Source organism: Caloenas nicobarica, chromosome 27 (assembly GCF_036013445.1).
Source record: "Caloenas nicobarica isolate bCalNic1 chromosome 27, bCalNic1.hap1, whole genome shotgun sequence".
NCBI lineage: Eukaryota > Metazoa > Chordata > Aves > Columbiformes > Columbidae > Caloenas > Caloenas nicobarica.
Genome location: NC_088271.1, coordinates 4,248,537 through 4,267,657, shown reverse-complemented (window position 1 = coordinate 4,267,657; position 19,121 = coordinate 4,248,537). Strand labels below are relative to the sequence as shown.

Here is a 19,121-nt window from a genome sequence, read left to right as displayed (position 1 = left end):
CCAACCTCAACCTCCCCTGGCGCAGCTTGAGGCCGTTTCCTCTGGTCCTGGCGCTTGTTCCTGGGGAGCAGAGCCCGACCCCCCCTGGCTCCAAGCTCCTTTCAGGCAGGTCAGAGATCAGAAGGTCTCCCCTCAGCTCCTGTTCTCCAGCTGAACCCCCAGCTCCCTCAGCCGCTCCCATCACACTTGAGCTCCAAATGCAAGAGCCTGTTTGTACCTGATGACTAACTGGGCAGTGCTTCGTCACCCAGGCTAATTGCTGTCACCCCCCCAGCGCTGCCTCCCGTCCTGCAGCACTTGGCCTCCCCAAGCTTGTTAAATGCTGCAACGCGACGCTGTTAATTGGCTTAGCCCAAAACCCCTCCACTTTGGCAGGGTTCAGGCCCTAATTACAGCAAATTAGCCTTCATTCATTATTAATGAAATGCAAATTCAGATGAGCAAACAGTTCCCCGGGGTTCAGCTCTGCTCCTCTGAGCTGATGGTACCACAGGCTCCAAGAACCCTCTGCATCCCTCCCCCCAAGGACATAATTGCCCCCCAAAATGCAATATTCTCTCTGCTACATTATTATTATTATCATCATCATCATCATATTTAATCCCCATTGGAACAGGCTGGAAAGGCTGAGCCCCAAGACGCAGCCCATGGGTGCAGATCTCCCCATCCCAGCTGCTCTCCCTGTACCAATCTGACCCAATATCTTCTTTTTTCAGAGAGATTTATAAGCACCACCAAGCTCTCTCCACACCCCAGTGCCTTTACAGCAGCGCCAGCAAGCGCAGGCCTGCGCGGTGCCACTATAACTCAGCGCTGCAAAATATTTACAGCCCCCTGTAAATCTGCTCACTCATGAGAAGTATTTAAAAATAATTTAAAATCCTCCTCCTGCTGTGTGCAGGCTGAGCGCTGCCTTTCTATCCAAACTATCTGCACCTCCCAGGAGATTGCTGCTTCTAATTACTTAAAAAAAAAATAAAAAATCAAATCTCAAGATAATTATCCCAAGAGCTAAAAAAAAAAAAAATGAAGCTCCATACAAACCAACCTTCCCACGTGCTGTAGGTGACACTTATTATGACCTGCAATAGGTTTCCATCCCATCCCTGTTTTGCTGAAAAACCAAGAGCTGGACTTAGAGACGACCAACAAACCCCAACCACGGTGAAGCCCCAGCAGATGCAGAAGTCACCAGTAGAGTGATGTGGGTTGACCCTCATGGTTTAAACCTCGTTTCGGTAATTACCTTCGCGCCACCGCATCTCTGGCGAAAAGCTGCTAATGTGGACAGACCCTAGCAGGGCCTGTTGTAACAGGACACGGGGTGATGGTTTTAAACTAAAGGAGGGAGATTCAGGCTGGACACGAGGAAGGAATTGTTGGTCCTGAGGGTGGTGAGAGCCTGGCCCAGGTTCCCAGAGAGGTGGTGGATGAACCATCCCTGGAGACATCCCAGGCCAGGCTGGACGGGGCTCTGAGCAACCTGAGCTGGTGCAGATGTCCCTGCTCATGGCAGGGGGGGCACTGGGGAGCTGGGAAAGGCCCTTCAACCCAAACCCTTCTGTGATTCTATACTCTTAATTTAGATCATTTTTTGCCCCCAACATCAGTTAAAGAGAAGTGAAAAGCACACTAAGTAAAAGAAGTTTTGCACATGCTTCAGAGAAGCATCCCAAGACTCGGACAACAGGTTGCACGTACGTACCCAGGCTGGTGTAACTCCTGTCTGATTGGCAACTGCTCCCGCAGACACAGGGCAGGACAGGATCAGGCTTTATTTTCAGACAATTTCTGCACAGTCTTGGCAATGAGACTTTCCCCATCCCTGAGGAGGTTCAAGAAGCATCTCAAAGACATTCTGTCAACACTGCATTTGCCCTCAGTGGTCCAGACGTTCAAATAAAGAAGTCTCTCCACACACGGTACAGACTGCGCGCAGATGCTGGATGAGACCTGTCCCAGAAAGAGCCTCAACTAATGTGGCATCAAACATCCACCCACCACTTCCGAGGGATTCCTTATTCCATAGCCGATTCCTGCATTGTGGAATTTATCCTGCTCAGATCTTCAGTTTGTGTACCAGCGCTTAAGATATTTGAGTAAAAATTCTGAAATCACTTCACTGGAAAATGCAGCAGCAAGAAAACTGTGTGATGAGGGAGGGAGCAGGAACACCCGGCGTGGCAGCAACTCTGGGCGTTTTCTAAGAGAAAAGGGTGGATTCTGCTCTCGAATTTGCTGCACTCATCACAAGAGAGCTGCTAAAGGTGGATGTCTCACCCAAGGGCTGTGAGATAATCCCGTTTACATTCAAAGGAACCGATCCAGACACTCAGAAGGAAGAACCGGCAATTATTCTCTTTAATCATAATGTCAAGGAAGTGCTGTCCTGCATCAGCCCGGTTTGTGCACAGGCAGAACACGGCAGCAGATCAGTCCTTTGATTTCCTATTCCACGATCGATTTCTTTCCGCCCCCCACAACCTGACTTTCCATTAAGAGGTGGCAGCTGATGGATTGACCCACATCACAGCCCCGATCTGAGCCTCCAGCAGAAGCTCAAAACCCAGAGTCCGTGTGTGCCAGCAGCTCTTCCCCATGTGCCATCCCCCCGAATCACAAGTCATCTGGTGAAGAAAACCACGCGTGTTCTGCAGTAGGTGTGTGAACTGCACCCTCTTTTCTCATGTCACATAATACCTGAGCTACAAGAGGTGACGTTCTGCCTGTTATTGCATTTTATTTACATACTTGCTGCTATTCTGTCCATCTCTACTCCTCTGCCTGCTTCCTCGTAGCCGGTCAGAGCCCATTGCCTTCCCACCATCAGATTAACCTGATAGAGAAATCCAGTGGTGCACTCTTGATACAATGAACAGAACACCAGAAACGATAATATTCCCCCTTTGAAGCCGTGGATATATAAATATTATCACTGGCAGCAAACTCCACCCTTGCAACTGGCTGGGAGAACTCGTGGGATGATGCCAAAACCCCCATCCCAACCCTGCTCCACCCCAGCTACAAGTCATGTGCAAAGTCCCGATTGTATTTGGTTCGGTAAAGTGCAAGACACTGCAGCAACGGAAGGCTTACTGGTGAAATTCTGAACATGAGATGTATGCTAGCTGAGACAACGTGCCTTCAAAGCACCTTTAAGATATTTTAAGGGATGCTGTGAGGCCACCAGAGGATGACAGCAGATGGGAACTAGACCTGTCACATCTCCCTCTCCGATACCCACCTCTGTCCATCACTGGGAAACACACGGCACCCAAACCAGCCTCCTTCGGCCACAATTAAAAAAGGAGCCAACAGCAGCTGCTAGTGTCTGAGAGCATTCACGTTGAGATCCACCATACGCCCTTACAGTGCAGTACTACACAGCAAAGCGTAAGGCAGACACGTCGTCCAGTTCGTTACGGGAGTTGGTATTAACGAGGGCGCACCGACCAGCCCGGTGTTGTGCAGAGGAATGGATCTGGCAGCAGTTGGTGCACGTTCGGAGGCGGCGGCGCCGGGCGAGAGGAACGGGAAAGCCCTGGGACGCGATTGCGCTCAGAGAACCTGCTCGGTGCTCGAGGAGGAAATGTCCAGCAGCCTCCAGGCAGCGTAGGGGTTGAGCTCGTCCTGGTCCCTGCAGAGCGCCCACACATACAGCATCCGCAGAACCTTGTCCTGGAAGGAAAATCCCCTCGTTAAAACGTGCGTGGCGGTCACCGACCTCCTAAGCTCAGAGTTCACCCTTCCTACAGTGACCGTATCGTGATTTTGCCCTCTGGTTCTAAGCCCGAAGCTCTCAAATAAGGATAATTCCAGCGACATCCGCTGGATTGTGGTTAGAACCTTATCCCGGTCAGGAACGGATAAACTCTTGAAGAGAAGCTGCCAACTTCATGTACACTCTGATTAAATTATAAAAGAAGCACCCATCATTTACTAATTGACATGAGATAAATGCCTTCTGACCACCTGCAAAACGAGGGGATATTTTTCAAGTTTTAGGTCCTGTTGCATGACGAGAGGGAGACAGAAGATGAAGTGATACATTGTTTAGAAGCAGAGTGCTTAGTTTATATTTAACTAATAATTAACAGGGGTATTGTAAGTAAGAAACTAAACAATTATAAGTAACATCGTTAATTATTTCTTAGTATAGATGTATTGTATGTCAAAATTTTCAAAAATTGTAATGCATATGTAATAATTATGTGAATATAAGCAATGCAAGAGCATCCAGTTGCTGCAGCACTGATGGAGGGTGATCCCCAGTGTTCCCCAGCGCTGATAAAATAAAGAATGCTGCCTAACAGTATAATTGACTCTGCTGTTAAGTTTATTTCTTTGTTTCGCTTTTGATTTAAAAAAAAACCCAGAATTAGGGTTTCCAGGTTATCTCTGGCTGACATACATTAAATGGCACCGCTGTCAAGTTTGATAGTATTTGACCTTATTTTTAAAATATAAATTTCTGGTTTCAAATGGGTTCGGCTGCCAGGTTGTACTGCTCTCTGTAACCTTCAACCAGGTTTAGGTGTAACCTGCCTGTCCCCCCCCCAGCTCCATCTGTACCGCTCACACTGCAATCTGACCACAAATTATCATTATCAGGTCTGAGGAGAGACGGAGAGTTAAAAAAACCCCAAATTTATCGATGAAAATCAGATCATACCAAGTCCAGCCACAGTGTTAGCCACAGATTGATATTAATTCTGCAGGGCAGAATTAATTGATATTAATCCTTTCCTGGGCAAACAGGGTTTTCACCATAGGGCATCAGACTGAAAGAAACAAGCAGCTTTTCCACCCTTGATGCACGTAATGAGAACGCCGGCGGTTTAGTTCAGAGCAAGTGAATAAGGACGAAAGCCGCATCTCAGCACATCCTGGGCCACCACTTACGAAAACAACCCCCCGAAGAGTCACCACGGCCTCGTGTGACACAGGGGACACTGCCCAGAGCCTGCGCTGCCATGGGGTCACACACCCAAACCAAAGCTTATTTCCATTTTATCATTTAACCATTAACCACGGAGAGTATCTCCCTCGGATAACAAGCATCGCCGAGGGATCCGACTGTGCGCTGGCTCAGCTCCCAGATGTGCACTTAACTGCTACGTTTTTGATTGAATCTGTGAATCTTTATAAGTTATAATTTAGGTACACAAATGTGAGGGGGGAGACTTTCTGTCCCAGACCAGTCATTACAAAACTAACGCTTTAGAAATATCACATAAAGCCTATTTTTTTTTTTTCTTGCTCAGTGTTTCAGAAGATGAACTTGCTTCAGCTCTGCTGAGCAGTGTTAAAAGTGATGGAAAACTTGAGTCATGCGGATGTTTGGGATGTGTCAGAAGGAAGGGCAGAGGGGACAAAAGAACAAAAAACGACCTCCTGCCTGCTCGAGACAGGCTGTACATTGTTGTACTATCCACAGCAACACGAACAGAGCTTTCCTGAGTATAAAACACTAAGTATAAGCTTAAGATGAAATGGGTAACAACTGGCTTAACGTCAGAACCTTAATTTGTACGATTTTTGTGATTTGTGATTTTCAAAGTCCACTTCACAGGATTGCGTACGAAACGCAATTCAGTCGTGCACGTCTGCATCAAAGCTCTGCTACACCTGGACAAGTTTACATTCCTGAACACGGGATTTCCGAAGGGATGAATGGCGGATAAGTTGGGAGTTGCTGGGGCTCTCGCAGTGCACAGTACTGCACAAGCAGCACGGAAACGAGACGTGACGAAACATCAAAATTCCGTGCTTCCAAAGCTGAGAGATTTCTGGGCTTCTGATCTGGTGCTTTTATTAATAGGGTACATCTTAATCCTCAATGTACAGCGCATGCTGCTGCATATATTGACAGCAGGAGAGCAAACGTTTGGACTCCCAAAGGCTGATTTCTACCCTGGCCGTGCACGCAAGGCGAAAATTTGTCCTTTAATCCCCCGATCTGCCGTGACAAACACCATCCTGCCTCACAGTCCTCCAGGACCTCATTTTAAAAAGCTTCCCTCGACTCCGCAGCGCTGCTGGATGGGTTGTCTAAGGCCTCGTTTGCCCAGATGGATTTTGCGGTGCCCCACGGGGATCCCCGACATTAATGTCCCCTCCACATCTCAGCGGGGCCGAGTTGCAGCACAGCGGCGGGAGCTTCAACAATTGCAACGAGGTAAAACATAACAGCATTTCCAAGCATGTGATTTCTGTTTAGCGAACTTACAGTTCGAGGCTCCTCCTTTTCCCGAGAAGGTCATTTGTTCAGTGCTCTGCAGGAGCAGCTCAGCAGTTAACACCAAATCGCAGTTACCAGCCTGCGTCTGACATTTGATTAAAACCGAAGTTTTGTTTCCCATGGAGAATTTTAATGCATCTCCTTGATTTATTGCTGCTCCAGAGAAATCAGGCAGCAAACAGACTTTGATATCCTGTTCAATAATTATCACATCAATATCCATCTTCCTGGAATGCGGTAATTTAATGCAAGAAATTACTATATCAGCTGTTCCTCCCCTGCAGTCGAAGTGACAGGTTGTAAATCAGTCCAGATGGGCCTCATCATTAAAATTAGTCCCTTTTTTTTTTTTTTTTTTTTGAAACTTACAGCCTGGACTGAAGGGTTGCAAAAAGCCAATGTTTGTCAAATGCATGTATTAATTTTAACAGAAGTCTGCTAGAAACTGCCAGCTCCAAGCATCTCACAATATCCCCCATTGTACGTCGTTAAGCTACTTAAATATTGCGAGGCAGAGCTGTCTGGACAGCGAGCCGCTTGAGAAGAGCGGTATTCAGAGAACACACGGGCTCCTCGAGCCTGCTGTGTCATTAACTCCGGTAACGAGCGTGTTTTGTGGTTGTGTCTGGCAGGCTCAGTCCAGCATCGCTCACAACACAACAGGCTGGACTCGCAGCGTTAAAAGCGAAACCGCGGCAAAGCAGAATCCACAGAGATCTGCTCCACAAACCGCCCTAGACCATGGAATTTAACACAGCTGGATACAGGAGAGTGTCGCTAAGTAAAGGTTTGTGGCCCTGTAGGATATTTTGTATTAGTGTAGGGAGACAGCAGCTAAAAACACGAACTTCTGCTCCCCGTTGTTTACAGTGATTTTCCCCATCTCCTGCAAATTACGTCGGTAACTCCAGCTCCTGCCCTGTTTGCCAACCATCTTTGTGCTCTGTTCTTACAGTGCCCTTTATGAAAGGAAAAGGGAGAAAGAAAAGAACAGGGAAACCACGTGCAGACCATGAGCATCACTTACCGGATCACCTTCCACCACCTCCCCGCTCTGGTTCTTAATGACCATCACGACCTGAGCCTGAAAAGTGATGATTAATACTGGTCCCTGCTCCATCATCTTCCCCATCGCCAGCTGCAACGGAAGAAAATTCCATCAGAAAACAGACGATTTCTGTAGATTAATGTAAAAGCATCAAGTATTTAACACAACTGTTAGGGCTTGACAGGGCCAACAATCCCACCTTCTCCTCGAGGAGTTATTTTAATCTAGTTAACTCTAGTTATTTTCAGCAGGTTATACCTGCTCTGTTAACACAGGTGCTGCAGATACTATTGCAAAGCGTTTTCCCAAAAACTTCCCCTGTACTTAAGAGCTTTCCCAAAATTGTTCTGAAAGTTTTCAGTTCTTCCAAGCCTAAAAAACTGGGAAATATGAACAAGCTCTGTTCCACGATGTCCAAATTAGAAACCAGAAATAAAAGAAACCCTGCCCTTAAAAAATCACATTTTCTGAAGAAAGTACCTCAATGGAAGTTTTTTTCTCTTGCTTTTAAATGAATCTTTGACATGAAATTGTACTGAACTAGCTAAAAATAACTAACAGAAAGACTTCAAGGTGAGAACCTTTTGTTTGACAGGATTTTTTTCTCTATCCTAAGGTCGCTCCATTAAATATTTAAAGAACTTATTAACTGAAATGCAAAGAGATTAATCCCCCATGGTAAAAAAACATAGAAAAGGCCACTCACGTCGATGTTGTCGATGTCGAGGATCCTGGAGTGGAACTGCAGCCCCATGGCTTTGGCTTGCTGGATTGGATGGGCGAGCTGACTGTAAGTCTAAACGAAGCAACAAACTTGTGTTACACCTTTGAATCTGTTCTGTCACAACGAAAAAGGTATTTTCTGCTTAGAGGGAACCACCAAAAAGAAAAGAATAAAAGTCCGGTTTTGCGCGTATGCTGAAGACGTATGTCTTGTGAGGTATTAAACACTCTGGGCTTCACAGAATCAAATTCTCACTAAAAATCCCATTGCCCCTGGCCAGGAGATCCATGATTCACAACAGAATAAGCACACCGAGTGCATCTGATAGCCAAGATGCCGATTTGACGGCAGACGAGGAGAAACAGTCTGGGAACCGAGCTATTTTCCTAATATTCAGCCAGCCCCTGGAGGCAGCCCAGCATTTCCTGGCTCCTTTTAGCCACACGCTTCATTATTTATAGTATTTATGCATTGAGAACGGTTGCTGGGGATGGGGGATTTCGATTTGCTTCCAGCATCATCACCAGATTCTTGGCAGGTATCAAACAAACAGGAGGGAGTCCCTACCTGCCTCCCCACCCTGGATCTTCTAACCCTCATCGCAAGCGTTTAAATGCAAATATCCTACAGAAGTCACCGGCAAAGTCACCGAAGCCGGAGTTACAGAGCGGGGATTCTGAGGACACAGCTCAAGGAACCACCATTTTTTTTACATTTAAGGCAGTGGGCTGGCAGCAACCTGCAGCTCGGCTGGTCAATCTCACTTTAATAAGTTTTTGCCTTACTGGTTTTATTCCAACACGTCAGTGACCAGTATCACAAACTTATCATGCGTGGAATGATTCTGTTCGAGAGCCTTTTATCTCCTGGATTCTCACTAGTAGGACTCCCATCTCCTCCCTTGGCTTATTTTACAGATGATTCTTGATTTACGAGCTTAATTTACAACTACAACTAGCTTAGAAGGGTTTGCTTTTTGTCTTATAAACTGCAAGAAATCTCCTACTACCCTCTAGAGATCTGAGAGGAGTTCTACGGTGTCATTTCAAAGGTTGCTTGAAGCAATAAAGAACTTTACTTTTATACTGCTTTAAATATCTTACTCTTACATACTGGAATATTGTTATAAAGATGCTAATCACAATTAAAAATAAACACCAAATTAAATATTAAAAAGCCTCTCCCAGCGTGTGCATTCCAGCCCTCTGGTGGTGATGAGTAAGGAGAACATTCACTTAAAGCAGTTAAATTCTTTAGAAGCAGAACAAGTACGGGTGTGCGTTGCCTATAACACAATTATTTTGGAGCAAAGGGAAGAGCAAAACAAATTTCCCTCTATGTTGTCAGGAAATGATCGGCTTTCATGAAGTTAAGTGGCCAGTAACACAATCACTGAATCACAATCAATTCACAGTCACTGCTTTAAGAAGTGGATCCAATTCTGAAAATCTATCCCAGTACAAAACCAAAACCGGTTTTTGTACAACAAAACAGCTGGAGAGCAAAGGAAGCACAAAACACTGACTTACAAGAGAGAAACAACCTTTTCAGGCATGTTTAGTAGCTCTACTTACTGCTTCATAGCACCAGTCTTTGAGGATATCGAGCTCTCCAGCCATCATAGCCTGAAAGAGAAAATCAAATAAAACATGAACATTTTAAAACACCTCCTATATCACAGAGTTGAAATTATCAGCACTTTCAGCAGCATACTTGAAATGCTACGTCTGAGTCAGATGAACATAAACCTCCCAATAATTAACATGAAAGCTATCTTAAACCTTCCTGGCCAAAAAAACCCTGCAGAATGCACACTGGCCAGAAATCCTGGGATCTAAGAGAAGCAGGAGTACAAACCAGAAGTATATCCACAGTTTTCAAGACTGTGAAGACTTCAGGGCACAGAATGAACAGAAGAATCACGCGGCAACTCCTGAAAAGTTTTCTCTTTAAACCGCTGTGTAATAAACACCTGGAATTCATGACAAGACAGATGCTGGGAGTTCAAAATCAAGTCAGTTAAATGTGGTTGGGTGTTTTTCAATATAATGTCTATAAATCTTCACGTGTGATGGAATCTGTAAGCTGGCTGCCCACAATTTGAAAAACTCTCTCCTTTGCAAAATTCGTTCTCTGATAGTCAAGAGCCCGTTTTTTGCAGCTTGATGTATGACACGGCACCATTAGAAAAGCAGGTTCACTATGACAGGTCTGTCTTATTTCGCTGCCGACACCACGGTTCCAGCCACACGTCTGATACACAGTCGGTCACTGCAAAAACAACCGTGCATCCGTCTGGATGCTTGGAAGCATCAAATTATTTTTTATTCATCCTATAATGCTACCTCACGCCTAGGAGTATCATAAATATTTCTACATGTGCATTAGCACGCATGAATTTGAGATACGATCACACACGGTGTTGTAGGATGAGAAAATAACACTTTGCTCTCTCTTAGCATCTGTTTCTCTCTTCAAGCCTCAGTTTTTCCAGTCTCAGACAAATCTCTCAAAACAATTTCTGCTGTACGTCTTCAAATCCCCTACTTTGACTCTGTCTTTTCTGACATAGCGTTACAGCGAGAAGAACTATATTCATTTATACTTGAAGTCACATCCTACATCAGTGCCATCCTCTGAGTGGTTTTATACTTTAAAACATTAAGTTCCACATAGTTCCTTGACGAGTGCCTGAAATAGTGTCACTGAATCATCTGTCATGACCTGGTCTTCTTCCCAAGCAGTCTCAGATCATTTAGAATCCAGCAGTACATACACACTAAATTATTTCCCTTATCAATATTCAATATCAGCATTTGCCCAGTACTGTTCATTCGCCTCCTTCAGGTTGATCTCCCTGATGCCCAGATCATTTATCACGGGAGAAGACGGTTTGTTGTTTCCCAGGCCACAAAAAAAGAAAATGTGCTAGTCTACTAAATGCTGAAATATGGTTTTAAATTAAATTGTTATGTGGGATCCAGCTTCCTTTTCCCAAGGTGATCTCATGTTCTGTGCAAAGCTGGATGATTGAAAAGTAAATACTGCTCTACCTTTTAATTGTAGCACCAGAAAACTAAAAAAAAAATCTCCCATGTTATAGTAAAGGAAAAAAATAAAACAAATGCATCATACTCTACCCCCACCTTACCTCCAAGACATTGGGGATTATATCGCGTTCACATTGCTTTAAAAAACGATCTTTATCAAAGGATGGATCCACTTTGAGTATCTCTGTTAAAACCTCGGACATTTCTGTCTTCGAGAACAATCCACCTAATAAAACAACTCAGTGAGGCAGGTGGGACAACAACTGTCGCCAGAAAACAAGAGAAAGACCTTTGGTTTTATACCGGAGGGAAGGACGACTTGGGAACAACTGCAGACTTTAAGTTAGGCTTGAGATTTATCCTACACAAGCACTTGTCATCGCGCCGTACTTCTGATCCTGCAGCAGGTTGCGACGCTGCGTGATACTGGATAACGATCCGTGCAAATTGTCATAAAGCTCCAGAATCTGTCCCAAAGGTTGGGAACACACAGAGGGCGACAACGCTAACAGTGACTAGAACAGAGCTAAAGGCTAAAGACGCACTTCCACAGCAGCGAGGAAACGTTACCTATTAAGTCAGTGACTTTGTCTGTGACAGCTCGGGAAGCTCGAATGAACGCGTTGTCGCTTTCATCGTACTTCATTTTCATTTCAAAGAAGCCTGAAAGGAGAGGAGATGTGAGCAGCAGGATCCTTACGCGACATTCCCGACCAATGAAACAACACACGATGGGTCGCAGATCAAACCTGCTTGTTCTTTTCTAAATCTCTTTGTTGATTAACAAGTATCAATGTCAAAAGTCACTTTTCTCCTCATTTTCCTGCCAAGTTCTTAACTATCAATAACTGTCATTAGAATGATGGTTTCTCTGACTTCAGCTGCCAGAATCTCTGGACCTTCTATGCAGATTTTCAGACAGAAAATACACTACACTTGCTCACACCCCATGATTCAATCTGCTACAAGGGGGAGCAGGATGTGAAACCAACACCAGAAAGTTCAACTAGGGGGGAGGAAATCAATAATAGACCTTCAACCTTGCCAATTTTTAATAAAATAGTACGACATCAGTGAAGATGCGGTTTGAAGCAGCTCTATGTGCTCCTCAACCTTGGTAAGAAAGCAAGCCGAGCCTGTCCCCAAACTACAGAAGTCACTGATGTGGAAGAAAAATTCCTGCAAAGCAAAATCTCAAAGGTAGAAATAAGAACAGAGGTGAAGCAAAAAAATAAAAAAGTCGTTTAAGCAAGCAGGCATTTTGCAACAAACTAAGGGCTCAACCAACCCATTATCTGTCTCTGGACATGATCAGATGGACCAGAACTGCAGAAGGTGGTTGCAGGATAATGGGCCCTGCAGGGAAGATTCTTCCCAACACGTCAATTAACATTTGGAATCCTGCCCTGAAGCTTTGCTCCTTCCAAAAAAACCAAAAATACACAGTGTTCTTGGTGCAGGTGGTACATAAAGGGAGAGCACACGCTGTAAAGCCCGGTGCAGCCACATCTGCAACGGTGCCTGAAATGTGAAGCCAGAGCCTTGGAAATACGCAGAAAATGTGGAGAATGTGGAGAGCTGGTGCAGATGGCACAGGAGCGGAGGAGGCAGCAGGTGGGGAGTTTGAGGAGCTGTGAGCATCTCTCCTTGGAAAGGCTAACAAATGGGATGGAAAAACCCGTTCTTGGAGAACTCCCAAGGAGCTCCGCTTTAAAAGAAGTTGGGAAGAAACACAATCCAAAGCTAATTATATGTTGCACTTTTATAGCCTGTTTTTCCTTAACCTTAACCCTGCAGTCAAGGGCAGCGATTATTTTGATTCGTTGAAGGATTCTGGTCTCGGGCTTCTCGATGCCTTTCAGAAACATTAAGTGTCTAAATAACTATCAAAAGTAATCGCTCACCACGGTACAGATATTCAGTATTTTTTAGGTTTTGCAAAAAAAACAGAGAGGAGGCAAAGTCCCACACATCCCTGAGTTCTAAGCAGACGAAAACAAAAACCGGCTCGCTGAAGACAAGATTTTTCCTCGTTATAAGCTCAAGGTCAGGAAGAAGAGATCTGCATGTGTGCACACATGCCCTGTGCCAGAGCGGAGCTGACTAGAAAAAAAAATAAATAGAAAAAAAGAACAAGAGTTCATTTCCCTTTAAGCAATGGCGAAAGCAGGTTTTGGTGCCTACCGGGAGCAGAGAATGATCAAAACCAACGCCTGACCGGGGAAAGGGTCCAAACACAGATGGAGGAGCTTGGAAAAGCTGCAGTGTTGTCACCTCCGCCCACCTCCCATTCACACCACCTCCCAGCAACAGCGACAGCAACAAAAAGCTGGCGGGGATTTGCATTATGTTGAGACTAGTTGCACAGATGGCATCAGATCCAACACAGCAAGAATCAGAACAGGGAAAATAACGCGCGACTCCTTTGTCTTTGGAACACTTACGATTGAAGACCACGTTGTTGTCCTTGAAATCTTTCCACTGCTGGTACCATTTGGAGTCTTTATGCAGCACCACTCCCATGGCCTCCCTAGAAAGCGCAGAAGATGTGGATGGGTATTTGGGAACGATTCACTTACATCCAGTGGGAATAAAAAGAAGAATATCCTGACGAATACTGCTGCAGCACACGGTACCGCCAAGGCTGATCCACTGTATGACCCCATTATATTACATACCCACTGTATAATTATAAGTGCCCGGTTTCACTATCAGAAAATCCAGTATCGTCAGCTTATGCTGGAAATTTGCTCTCAGACTGACCTGCTCTGCAAGGTCACACCCTCACTTCAGTACTTGGGTTTTAACCATCTCTGACCTGCAGTTAAGATTTCAAGGTTTACTAAATCATAAACAGAATTATTTGCCCTAAATTACATTCAATACGTACTCATTAGCTTCAAATATTCGCTCCTCTTTAGTCCTCTCGCCTGAGAATTCTGTTCTTTTTCGTAGTCGCTCCGGACGTTTGTAAGGACCAGTCTGCCCTAAAACACTTTCATCTATTTCCTTCTTAACGGTTTCTACTCCCTGAAAGGAAAATATCACTATTAGCTTGATTCACCATTCCCCTTCATTTCCCAGGAACTGAAAAAAAGAAAGAAACCACAAGTTATTCTCCTCTCCCTTCGTCAGCAAACGTGTCTTTGCTGACGTCTGTTGACAAACCAACACCAAGGCCTTCTGCTTGAGAAATTAATCCACCCGAAAAAAATGAACCAATATAGCAAAAACTATGGACACAGTCAAACCTGATGGCTGATAATGGGTAACGTAACCTCCACAGAGCTTAAATTGGAATAAATGGAGTCAGTGAAGGCAAGAATATCAGCCCCAAGAGCAGGCAGCAGCTGCTGGTAGAATGACAAGCCCCAGGTAAAAGGAAGAATGATTCGTATAAGGGAAAAGAAAAACTTCAGGACATCAATAACTAACTGCAAAGCCACCTAAAAGGTCAATAAAATCCAGGTTCTAGGCCCAAGTTTAAATAGAAGTATTGCTCTCCCCAAAACAAAAAAAGAGCCTCGCTTTTTATGGAATTATACACATCTTCTATCGGAGAAAATAGCTTTGAAGCAAATTGGGGTTTACCAGAAGACATTTGCTACCCTGCTCCACAAACACAGCACCCAATTTTTCCAGTAACGCAATTTAGCTGCTCGAGACTTAACACTTTTCTGGGGCGGTTGAGCAAACGCCAGACCTGCTAAACACATCTCCTGAATTTATCAGCTTGTTCCAATGGCTCGCGAGGTCTTGCTGTAAGATTTTTGCATTGAATTTCATACTCGGCACAAAGTCGCATGTAATTTCTGTGTCAATGAGCTGTGCCCACAGCGCTGGGTCCTACCGAGGCACGGGACGTACGGACCTGAGAAAGAGCTTTGAAGGCTGCTGTCCTGCCTAATTTCTCCCCTCCTTTTGTCACTGTCTCCGCAGACTGCTTTGCTGTTTTCGCTGCTTCTTCCACACCTTCCTTTATCTTTCGGCCAATATCGCTCTTACTTACTTCATCCAAACTCTGCAACAAAAGAAAACAGGAAAGAAAAGGTTATTTCAGGTGAAACGAGTGAAAATTTATTTTGAGTAACTCCTTTTTGAGAATGCTAAAGATCTCCTAATGCACGCACAAGACTAACCAAAGCTAAGGTGAACGCACAGCGGAGATTTACCACGATGCTGTGGCATCATCCAACACCTCCGTGCAGAACAACAAATCTGGCTACTCACGGGACCACATGCATTTGTAAGAGCTGCTACCAATAGATTTTAAAAAATATTTCTTTTTCTTGACATCAAAGAGAAGGAGCAATGATGCAGAGTTAAAATACTCCAGCCCTTTCCTTTGAAACCGTAAGGTGCTTCTTAAGCGAAGGTATGGAAGAGATTGAGACATTTCTCCGCTAAGCAAATCTTCCTGCAAAATCGGGAAACGCTTTTCTCAATCCACCATCTCCACTGACACCACTCGGGCTGTGTTTACAGAGTCAGGATCTTTACGCAAGGGGTTAAAAGGACTGTGACAGTAGCTGGTCAAATGGAGCATCTCCAGTCTCCAAATCTGAGCGGAATCGCGGGGCACATGCTGAATAAGAAATCCGTCCTACATTATTGCTGCAACTTTGTTAATAACTCTGGTCTTAAAGATTCAGAGTTGTGATCACCTTTGGAATAGCGACCACGGTCCACCAAGGAAAAAGGGGTGGTAATTCAAATGCAGACAAAACACAAAACTGCCTTAAGGGGAAGGTTCTTCCGCAGCTGGGATTTACCTCTTTCACTGTGCCGGTTATTTCTTCGAGTTTCTTTTTAATCACTTCTGAGGTCTTCACCGTTTCAGATTCAATGGTTTTCTGTGGGGAAAAAAAGAAAGGAAAAAACCAAAACACCAAACATGCTGCATGTAACTGTGAGGACAGAAAATACTCCAGAACAGTTTAGCACGTAGCACAGCCCGTTAGCGCTGTAATTAAGGGCAAAAAGTTCCTCTCAGGGAGGTTACTGCAGTAACCGGCCTCAGCATCTCATTTTCGCAAGTCATGCGGTTTATAGTTCTTCAAAGAAAGTACACAAAAGTATTTAAATACTGCCAACGTTAAATTTAATGGCTCGTTAGTTTATCTGTTCATTAACAGGGAAATCGGTGAAAGGTCTGCAGTAAAGATTTTCCACTAAAAAAAAAACCCACCACCACTCCAAGGCATTTACCAGTCGATATTTGCAACCAAGCAGAACTTCTCATCAAAACAGACATGCAGAAAGATTCAAATTTACATTCAGAACAGTAACAGCTCAGTGGCTGAAAAATAACATCAAAGGGATTCATGAGGAAGACTCACATATTTCCTCCTTGCTTCTCGAAGCGCATCGGATTCTTCCAGCTTTCTGGCTTCATCGCGGAATTTTTTAATACTTTCTTTCATCTCCTTGTTTTTTGCTAATTCCTGTTTGATATTCTCCACAAAACCCGATATAAACCCCTTTCTTCCTCCAGAAGAGTAGCATCTAGACTAAAGAAAACCATTACATGTTATAGAATCCAAAGAGACATTAATTTAAAACGAGCACCAAAGCCAGCTGGTAGATTTACTTAAGCCAAGCAGTGGGTCACTTCTAATGTAATTAAATGTTGTAAAAAACAAACAGCTAACTTGAAAAACAAGTAGCTTGCCCTCAGAACAGCCCGATGGCTAAAATATATCTAATGCCCCATGAAGTACATCCATACAGACATTAAAAAAGATGTTTCTCCAGGGGAAGTTTAACTGCACAGGTTAGTTCAGGCTTAAATGATTTGGCAGATGAAGTTACCAGAGCATCACTCCTGAACTCTGTCACTCGCACTCAGCTACTACGGAAATCCTTGAATTCATCAGATATATCTTAAGAAGTGGAATTTTTCAACCGAGAACTGGCGCTTCTCAGAAACACGCCCACATCCAGTAGATCAGCACTCTAACAGGAGACCACTTTTGGCTTGAAATAAAAAAAATTCAGCCGTTCACCAACCTGCTGGAGCTCTGTAACAGGTCTGCTCATTCTGTAGGTGCCCCCGTGGAGCGCAGGGACGGGGTATCTGCTGGATATGAGCCACACGCCACTGAGGAGACATTTCTGCAACGAAAACACAAGATCAGGTTAGTGCAAAACACGGCAGCGGTCTTAGAGAGCCAAGGAGGAAAGAATGCTGCAAATAGACAATATTCACTGGTTTTCATGGGAATACACAACAAGTGCTGCCAAGAAATGCTGAAGGCTGGGAAGAGACACTGAGAATATTTAATTCTGTGTCCAAACAATGCGTCTACCTCTTTATCAAGCTCCTCGGTGTTTAAAGGGTTTTGTAAAGAGCTGTACTGTCCAGTCCTGGGGCTTCAGTGATGGCACCACCAAACATCACAAGGTAAATCCAGATTTCTGAGAAGGAATAGCTTGACTCTCCCGCATGTCCTGCTGGCCCACATGGTATTAATTCACCGGTTTCTACACTTCTATTAACTCGCATAGTTTAAATTTGGCTCCCTCCTATTTATCGCCTCTGTAGCTACCACTAAATTCCACTAAAGTATCAAGCCGATACCAAGAAAGGAAACGCTACCCACAGCCTATCTTTAAACCTTGCTGCCCAAGTCAGCGCTTAGGCCGGGCTTTGAAGCAAGCAAGAACAACCTAGATGTTACATGCATAACTTAAACACCTCTATTAACTGCAAGAACAGTGTCAGAACTTGGGCCGGACCGTCTGATGGATTTAACTGATCGCAGCTCTTGACCAAAAGACACAGAAATGCTTAACCCCACGTTCAGCTTTGGGCACAAAGGATCCACCACCTCCGGAGCACGTCAGCCTACAAAGTGACTTTTAAAGCCCGAACCTTTGCGTGCAGTTCACGCATCGATTCACCTGCTCGATTCGGGGGAAGAATTTAATGTTTCAATGAAAAGCTCACAGGAGGCCAAGTGGAGAGCTGCTCTGTGACGGCTCCAGGAGCTCCCAGAGCGCTCCGGGCTGTCCCTTGCTGGGGCCACCGGGCAAGCGGGGACACTGAGGGGCAGAGCAGCCCCCGTCCGCCCCCTTTGCCCTCAGTACGGGCCCCACAGCCCCGGGACCCCGCGTCACGTCCCCCGGCAGCTCCGCTACCTCAGCAGCCACCGAGCTGTTACTGTTCTGAACGTAAATTTGAATCTTTCTGCATGTCTGTTTTGATGAGAAGTTCTGCTTGGTTGCAAATATCGACTGGTAAATACCTTGGAGTGGTGGTGGGTTTTTTTTTTTAGTGGAAAATCTTTACTGCAGACCCTTCACCGATTTCCCTGTTAATGAACAGATAAACTAACGAGCCATTAAATTTAACGTTGGCAGTATTTAAATACTTTTGTGTGCTTTCTTTGAAGAACTATAAACCGCATGACTTGTGAAAATGAGATGCTGAGGCCGGTTACTGCAGTAACCTCCCTGAGAGGAGCTTTTTGCCCTTAATTACAGCGCTAACGGGCTGTGCTACGTGCTGAACTGTTCTGGAGTATTTTCTGTCCTCACAGTTACATGCAGCATGTTTGGTGTTGTGTTGGTTTTTTATTTTCCCCACAGAAAACCATTGAATCTGAAACGGTGAAGACGCTGAGAAGGGAGCGAACCGGCACCGGGCCGCCTCTCTGGGCCCGGCCCCGCCGAGGCGCTCAGCGCCCTCACGGCACCCCCAGCTGCCTCCCGCCGCAGCCCCACGGCGCATCCCGGCCCCGGTGAAGCCGCCACCGCCCCGTTCAACCGTCAGAGCCCCGGTGAAGCCGTCACCGCCCCGGCCGCCCCCGCTCACCCGGCAGCCGCCGCCCGCCGCCGCCATCTTGCCCGCCCGGCGTGTCACCTTCGCGCGGCGCCGCGCAGTGACGTCACTTCTGCGCGCCGCCCGCGGCCACGTGGCGAGGGAAGGAGTGGGGACAGGAGAGGGACCCGGGAACGGGGACCTGGAGCGGGGGCGGCACCGGGAGGTCAAACCCCATCGGGAGGTCAAACCCCATCGGGAGGTCAAACCCCGCCGAGCATCGACGTGCCGGCCCC

General features: G+C 45.5%; 1 protein-coding gene across 2 annotated transcripts; it reads right to left on the bottom strand.

Moving 5' to 3' along the window:
* Nucleotides 1–2,343: 2,343 nt before the first annotated feature.
* Nucleotides 2,344–18,951, bottom strand: TIMM44 (translocase of inner mitochondrial membrane 44). 2 transcript variants are annotated; one of them, XM_065652437.1, is made up of 13 exons: nucleotides 18,880–18,951; nucleotides 17,073–17,177; nucleotides 16,403–16,573; nucleotides 15,836–15,916; nucleotides 14,935–15,084; nucleotides 13,954–14,093; nucleotides 13,508–13,593; nucleotides 11,634–11,726; nucleotides 11,165–11,289; nucleotides 9,588–9,638; nucleotides 7,996–8,085; nucleotides 7,269–7,379; nucleotides 2,344–3,678 (listed from the first exon to the last, which is right to left on the bottom strand). In XM_065652437.1, exons 1-13 carry the CDS (start codon nucleotides 18,904–18,906, stop codon nucleotides 3,559–3,561), a joined length of 1,350 nt encoding a protein of 449 aa, XP_065508509.1. In that variant the 5' UTR covers nucleotides 18,907–18,951; the 3' UTR covers nucleotides 2,344–3,558. The 2 variants fall into 2 exon arrangements, with proteins under 2 accessions (XP_065508509.1, XP_065508510.1); XM_065652438.1 differs by lacking the exon at nucleotides 18,880–18,951 and having other exon boundaries at nucleotides 16,403–16,568; nucleotides 17,073–17,158.
* Between the last annotated feature and the right edge of the window lie 170 nt (nucleotides 18,952–19,121).